Source organism: Esox lucius, chromosome 4, assembly GCF_011004845.1.
Source record: "Esox lucius isolate fEsoLuc1 chromosome 4, fEsoLuc1.pri, whole genome shotgun sequence".
NCBI lineage: Eukaryota > Metazoa > Chordata > Actinopteri > Esociformes > Esocidae > Esox > Esox lucius.
In genome coordinates, this window is record NC_047572.1 from 30,072,691 (window position 1) to 30,080,137 (window position 7,447).

General features: G+C 46.0%; 1 protein-coding gene across 1 annotated transcript; it reads left to right on the top strand.

The window, feature by feature from the left end:
- The first annotated feature begins 2,271 nt into the window (after positions 1 to 2,271).
- Positions 2,272 to 7,198, top strand: LOC114839807 (adhesion G protein-coupled receptor E3-like). Its single transcript, XM_034291796.1, has 8 exons — positions 2,272 to 2,455; positions 2,570 to 2,607; positions 2,718 to 2,834; positions 3,537 to 3,702; positions 4,683 to 4,805; positions 6,034 to 6,197; positions 6,308 to 6,478; positions 6,865 to 7,198. The coding sequence occupies exons 3-8, from the start codon at positions 2,742 to 2,744 to the stop codon at positions 7,018 to 7,020; spliced, it is 873 nt and encodes a 290-aa protein (XP_034147687.1). The 5' UTR covers positions 2,272 to 2,455; positions 2,570 to 2,607; positions 2,718 to 2,741; the 3' UTR covers positions 7,021 to 7,198.
- Positions 7,199 to 7,447: the final 249 nt, after the last annotated feature.

Consider the following 7,447-nt stretch of genomic DNA (forward strand, 5'->3'; position numbering starts at 1 on the left):
TGTCAGCGGGATTGAGGAGATCCTCGAAGTACTCCTTCCACCGCCCGACGACATCCTCAGTTGAGGTCAACAGCTGCCCACCTCTACTGTAAACAGCGTTGGTAGGGCACTGTTTCCCTCTCCTGAGGCGCCGGATGGTTTGCCAGAATCTCTTCGAGGCCAGCCGATAGTCCTTCTCCATGGCCTCACCGAACTCCTCCCAGGCCCGAGTTTTTGCCTCCACAACCACCCGGGCTGCAGCCCGCTTGGCCTGTCGGTACCCGTCAGCTGCCTCAGGAGTCCCACAAGCCAACCAGGCCTGATAGGACTCCTTCTTCAGCTTGACGGCATCCCTTACTTCCGGTGTCCACCACCGGGTTCGGGGATTGCCGCCTCGACAGGCACCGGAGACCTTACGGCCACAGCTCCGAGCGGCCGCTTCGACAATGGCGGTGGAGAACATGGTCCACTCGGACTCAATATCTCCAACCTCCCTCGGGATCCAGTCGAAACTCTGCCGGAGGTGGGAGTTAAAGATCTCTCTGACAGGAGACTCGGCCAGACGTTCCCAGCAGACCCTTACAGTACGCTTGGGCCTGCCGAGTCTGTCCAGCTTCCTCCCCCGCCATCGGATCCAACTCACCACCAGGTGGTGATCAGTTGACAGCTCCGCCCCTCTCTTCACCCGAGTGTCCAAGACATACGGCCGCAGGTCAGATGAGACGACAACAAAGTCGATCATCGACCTGCGGCCTAGGGTGTCCTGGTGTCACGTGCACTGATGGACACCCTTATGCTTGAACATGGTGTTCGTTATGGACAAACTGTGACTAGCACAGAAGTCCAATAATTGAACACCACTCGGGTTCAGATCCGGGGGGCCGTTCCTCCCAATCACGCCCCTCCAGGTGTCACTGTCGTTGCCCACGTGGGCGTTGAAGTCCCCCAGTAGAACAATAGAGTCCCCAGTCGGAGCACTTTCCAGCACCCCTCCCAGAGACTCCAAGAAGGTCGGGTACTCTGCACTGCCGTTCGGCCCGTAGGCACAAACAACAGTGAGAGACCTATCCCCGACCCGTAGGCGCAGGGAAACGACCCTCTCGTTCACCGGGGTAAACTCCAACACATGGCGGCAGAGCTGGGGAGCTATGAGCAAACCCACACCAGCCCGCCGCCTCTCACCATGGGCAACTCCAGAGTGGTGAAGAGTCCATCCTCTCTCAAGGAGTGTGGTTCCAGAGCCCAAGCCGTGTGTAGAGGTGATCCCGATTACCTCTAATCGGAACCTCTCAACCTCACGCACCAACTCAGGCTCCTTCCCCGCCAGCGAGGTGACATTCCACGTCCCTAGAGCCAGTTTCCGTGTCCAGAGATCGGGTTGTCTAGGCCCCTGCCTTCGACTGCCGCCCGATCCTCTTCGCACCGGCCCCTTATGGTCCCTCCTGTGGGTGGTGAGCCCACGGTAGAAAAAAAATATGTTGTTTTACCATGAAATAAAAAAAAAAAACGTTCTTATGCCATGAAATGAAATAGCTTTGGCAGACTCGCCAGCAATTGCTCAACTCTTTTGACTATTACAGTAAGTTAGTAGATACCGGTAAACCTTATTACTGGCTAATACACTGTTAAAACGGCTAGTGGCAAACGCCATACATAGACGCTATTTGTGGTGGAGGTGAACTTAGTAAGAAACGTTAGTCAGTTTAACTGTATCAATGTAATTCATGAATGGCCAATTAACTATTAAAACAGCCAGTGGCAAAAGAGGATTTGTTCTGGATAGAGACAAGAGGCTATACTGACACACAGCAAATGTACAGCTCTGTGGTTAACCACACAGCTTTTTACGTAAGCGATCTGGGTTCCAATCTCAAAATGGCAACACTTTCTATTGCGGGTCGGCTGAACTAGGCTTGCCTGGTTTCTTGTTACAGTCAATTTGTCTCTTTTCACTGCTTATTTTTCTGTTTTCAATCCCTCTCACCGTTTACCTGAACTCTGCTGACTCATAACATTCTGTTAGCGCTGGTATTTACCTCCTGTTCTGTGTTTTGTCCAATACAGATATTGACGAGTGTAAGGCTGATTCTCAAATCTGTTGGGATTATTCAACTTGCATCAACACCAATGGCAGCTACTCCTGTCACTGTCTTCCTGGGTTCAAAATTAACAGGATTGGACTGTGTGTTGGTAATTACTGTGTAATGAGTGAGTGTGTGTGCATTTGTGTGTGTGTATGTGTGTGTGTGTGTGTGTGTTTCTGTGTGTGCATGCATGTTTGCACATCCGTGCTTGCTTGCATGGATCCATTTAATTGTGTTGTTTCCTCACTACTCTCTTTCAGACATAAACGAGTGTGTGGAGGAGAAACGTTACTGTGGAAACGAAGGGCTTTGCCACAACCTGATTGGCAGCTACTGGTGTCAATGCTCACCTGGATCGACCAACTATGGCCAAAACGGAACTAAATGTGTCGGTGAGGGACTGACACCATTCCACCAGTCCTGATTTATGTATTCCCTTCTCATGGACTTGTGTAGCTAACGTAGAAGAGTACCTGAGTTAAACCCTTTTCATTTTCTTACTTCAGAGCTCAGTTGTGACCCGCAAGAAGCGCGGCCTGGAAAGGTAAAACCTTTGTTTTTACAGTACATTTAGAAAGGTGTGTATTTTGTTGTTTCAACTGTTGTATTTCCCCACTGCTACACATGCCACCCCCCTCCCCCTCCCAATCCCAGACTCTTCCAGGCCTTGGCGATCTCATGTCTCTGGTGAGAGAAAAGTGTTTGAGTTTGAGGAACTCTTCAACGTCTGGACCAAGTGGACCGCCATTGGGGGGAGATGTACTGTTGAAAGTAAGGTACCATTTCTTTACTCCAAGCCTCCAATAGTCATAGGACCAACCACATGTCCTGACTATGATAGATTTTCCATGTATTAATATTCTGAGGTGACTTCTGGTCAAGTACACTTAACAAAAATATAAATACAACATGAAGCAATTTTAACAATTCTACTGAGTTTCTTTTCTCAGATCCTCAGAGAGTTCTTTGTCATGAGGTGCCATATTGACCTTCCAGTGACCAGAATGAGGGAGTGTGAGAGCGATAACACCAAATTTGACACACCTGCTCCCCATTCACACCTGAGACCTTGTAACACTAACGAGCCACATGACACCGGGGAGGGAAAATGGCTGATTGGGCCCAATTTGGACATTATTGTTGCCAGTGGTTTAGACATTAATGGCTGTGTGTTGAATTATTTTGAGGGGACAGTCAGTCAGTCTGGTTATATACATCTCCTTTCAGTCAGCCTGGTTATATATGTCTCCTTTCAGTCAGTCTGGTTATATACGTCTCCTTTTAGTCAGTCTGGTTATATACATCTCCTTTCAGTCAGCCTGGTTATATACGTCTCCTTTCAGTCAGTCTGGTTATATACGTCTCCTTTCAGTCAGTCTGGTTATAAACATCTCAAGAGCTGGCAGGAAAACCCACACCTGCTGACCAACATTCTTTTTTGTCTTCTGTTTACTTTGTTTCTCTTTTTTCCAGGAATTGATTAATGCCACTGACCATGTTCAGCTGAGCCACCAGATAAACAGTGGTCCCCATGGTAGCAGTGATGTGACTAGTTTTTTGGAGACCGTTGAAAATGTCATTAGACTGATCGCTCCACAGCTGACAGAGAAGACGGCCAGGATAGAGACTAACTATACAGGTTACACACACACAATCTGAACACACACTAAACACATGCTAAACACACTGAACACACGCTAAAACACCCACTGAACACACGCTAAACACACACACTGAACACACACTAAACACACGCTAAACACACTGAACACATGCTAAACACACCCACTGAACATAGGCTAAACACATTGAATACACGCTAAACACACACTCTGAACACACACTGAACTCACGCTAAACACACACACTGAACACACGCTAAACACAACCACTGAACACACGCTAAACACAATGAACACACGCTAAACACACACACTGAACACACACTAAACACACACACTGAACACACACTAAACACATGCTAAACACACACACTGAACACACACTGAACACACGCTAAACACACTGAACACACTCTAAACACACTGAACACACACTAAACACACGCTAAACACACGCTAAACACACTGAACTCACACTAAACACACACACTGAACACACGCTTAACACACACACTGAACACACGCTAAACAGACACACTGAACACACGCTAAACACACACACTGAACACACGCTAAACACACACACTGAACACCCTGAACACACGCTAAACACACACAATGAGCACACGCTTAACACACACACTGAACACACGCTAAACACACACACTGAACACACGCTAAACACACACACTGAACACACTGAACACACGCTAAACACATTGAATACACGCTAAACACACACACTGAACACACACTAAACACACACACTGAACACACTCTGAACACACGCTAAACACACTGAACTCACGCTAAACACACACACTGAACTCACACTAAACACACACACTGAACACACGCTAAACACACACACTGAGCACTAATGATTCACGGACCATTTTGCAGGTCCCGCAAGGGACCACCCATGTATCACATAGATTGTGGAAATGCAATTCATTTTCTGGTTAATGGGGTATCTGGTCCATGTTTTGGAACACAGAGGCCAATATACTGGTGAACAGAAACAACACTCAACCTAAAGGTCCAGTCAGCCTGACCAGTGAGAACGCTCAACTTGACACTACCTGGGAGACTGTTGCTGGAGATCAAAATAATTACCCAGGTAGCCTCATCTAATAGCATCACTGCACACTGCTCTAGTGGTTAATAAAGGCACACACTGAAGAGTTCACTGGGAATATTCAGAGTGGCAAATGTTTAGCACCGGGAAATTGTAATAATTTGAACATATTGGAGGCTTATCTGACAGACATTTACAGGAAGCAAGCGCGTGCCCAGGTAAGGCTCAACCTGGGCACAGCACATGTCCCTTTGCCATATAGTGCCCTTTCCAGTTGACACGTGCCCACCCGTCTCCGTTACACACGTCAGGCACTCCGATGGATATGTGGTGTCCGGCATCACGCTCTCCGACACATCGCCATCGTCCGTCCATGTGAGACGACAAATCTGCCCATTTGTTTTCAGTTTCAGCATGCCTCTTGAAAGGTCTGTGCACGGTACTGACAGTTATGTGATTGGTTGTCTTAATGAGGAGGAAGGAGCTAACATCCAATCTCTTAAGGCATTCAATTGAAGTTAGGTTAAGTGGTGAGGTTTCAGTGGATAAGGGCTAGGTTTTAGGCTAGTAACAAGCACTTACCCTGGTCAAACATACTCAGAGCATTCGACCTATTTGAAAATGCAACATCCTACATCTCTACTGAGTCAACCAATGAAAGGTTTTTTCTGTTTTCTGGTCAGATGTTTTCCCCCCAATTTTAACAAGGAAATCAAGCTGAGACCAAGGTCTCGTTCATACCTGAGCCCTGTATTCCAGAAAGTAGACAGAAGACAGAAAGAAAACACAATGAAACAAATAGACAAGAAGCACACACATTAAGAGAAGCAACGAAATGTCACAGTGAAGAACTATTTTATTATACACTGGAACTGCTTTATAGGCACCAAAGTTTCAAACATAACTTGACCATGCACGGCATTCCATAAATATGGAGCATAGCAGTTGAAACCAGTATTACCTAACTCAGAGTCTTGGTTTCTCTAGTACCTGCAAGTCTTGTGAACGTATCTGATAAATGCAGTTTTTCCCAATTGTTGTGTTGACTGGGGGAAAGGCCTATTTAAAAACATCAACCAGTGTTTTGGCCCTTCTAGGAGTCAGAATGTTCCAGCCAATCAAAATTGTATGGAAGATGAGCTATACGAAAGTTGGCACGAGTAATAAAGCATAGAGCTGCATGATGGACTGGGATAGGCCTGGATCTAGTAAAATTCCCACATTCAAAAATGTTGTATAGCACGTTATCTAATTTTTGTTTTGTTTGCAGGGTTTGCCTTTGTCAGCCTGGTCAGCTTTAAGAATGTGCATATTCTGAACGGCAAATCACCTCAGACCCAGCAGCTCATATCCAATGCTGTCATAGTGTCTACTGGCAACCCCAACTCAACAAACCTGAACCAACCAGTCAACCTCACCTTCCGTCACCTGGAGGTAGCACCATTTAAAATGGTCTCTGACTTTCAGCAGAACAGGTTTTGCATTGATGCATTTTCAGTGACATAAGGTAATAACAATGTTTTAATGTCCCATAAACCTCCTAGTTCGCTGACAAGGACCCCGACTGTGTTTATTGGTCAGAAGAGAATGGGACGTGGTCTAGGCAGGGCTGCAACTTGGTGATAACAAATGCCACCCACACTTTATGCTCCTGTAACCATCTCAGCTCTTTCTCTTTGCTAAAAGGACTACAACAGGAAAAGGTGATGAGAACAGTAAGGCTCCGCTAAATGGGGGGGGGGGGGGGGGGGGGTCTGTGTAAAATATCTGTGTAACAGGTAGGATGGCACAATTCTAGGAACTACTGTATTTGTACATGCTCATGGATTTATAAAAGTCCAGGTTGGAGCATTATCAATTTCCTGCTCATTCCCTCCTGATTGTGGAAACTTTCAACAGGGTTCTCTGAAATCCTATTTGAAGTTTTTTTCGGTAATAAATTGAAAGCTCCCAGAATTGTAAAAAAATTGTCAGAGACCAATTTTTGCTTCCCCAGGAAACGTCACTGGTTACACAGTTTGATGCTTTTAGGGTTCTGCTAGGTGTTTTCTACCTTCCTGCCAGCCAGGTGTTTTGTCTAATGCATGTCATTTCTTGACAGCACGGAGGGCAGCATTCGAGAGTAATTTGGGCGGGCATTCTCGTGAAACTGGCCTGTTTGGTCCTATCCCTGACCACGGCCCTGCTGTGTCATTTTTCCAGCAGAAGACGCCATGGAGGACGCAACCATCTTTATGTGAATTTCTTTAGAAAATGAAACATTGGTTTGAACAATGGGTGGTAATGTAATGCTTTATTTTGGATCCATTTGTAACATTGTCCCTTGGATTGCAAGGACATCCAAAGCCAGCACTTGTTTTGGTTGTATAACGATAAACCATTGTTATGGAAATTTAGAACTAAGGTGCATTTGAGAAATGTCTGTCTTTCTGTTGGCTGGTATGTAAATCTGTACTTTGACTGTGACACACATGTCTGTATAATATCAGAGGATTATTAGGTGTTTCTGCCTAGAAGAAAGATGTATTCTTTGTCGTCCTATACATGTATGAATGAGTTACTAGTTAAAGATACCGAGAGGGGTCTGGTGTTTGAATAGGAGACATCCTTGACCGGCACGGGTGGATTAGAGGGGTACTCGTAAATCTATATAATCCTTTAGTGTCTCTGTTGACTATCCAGAC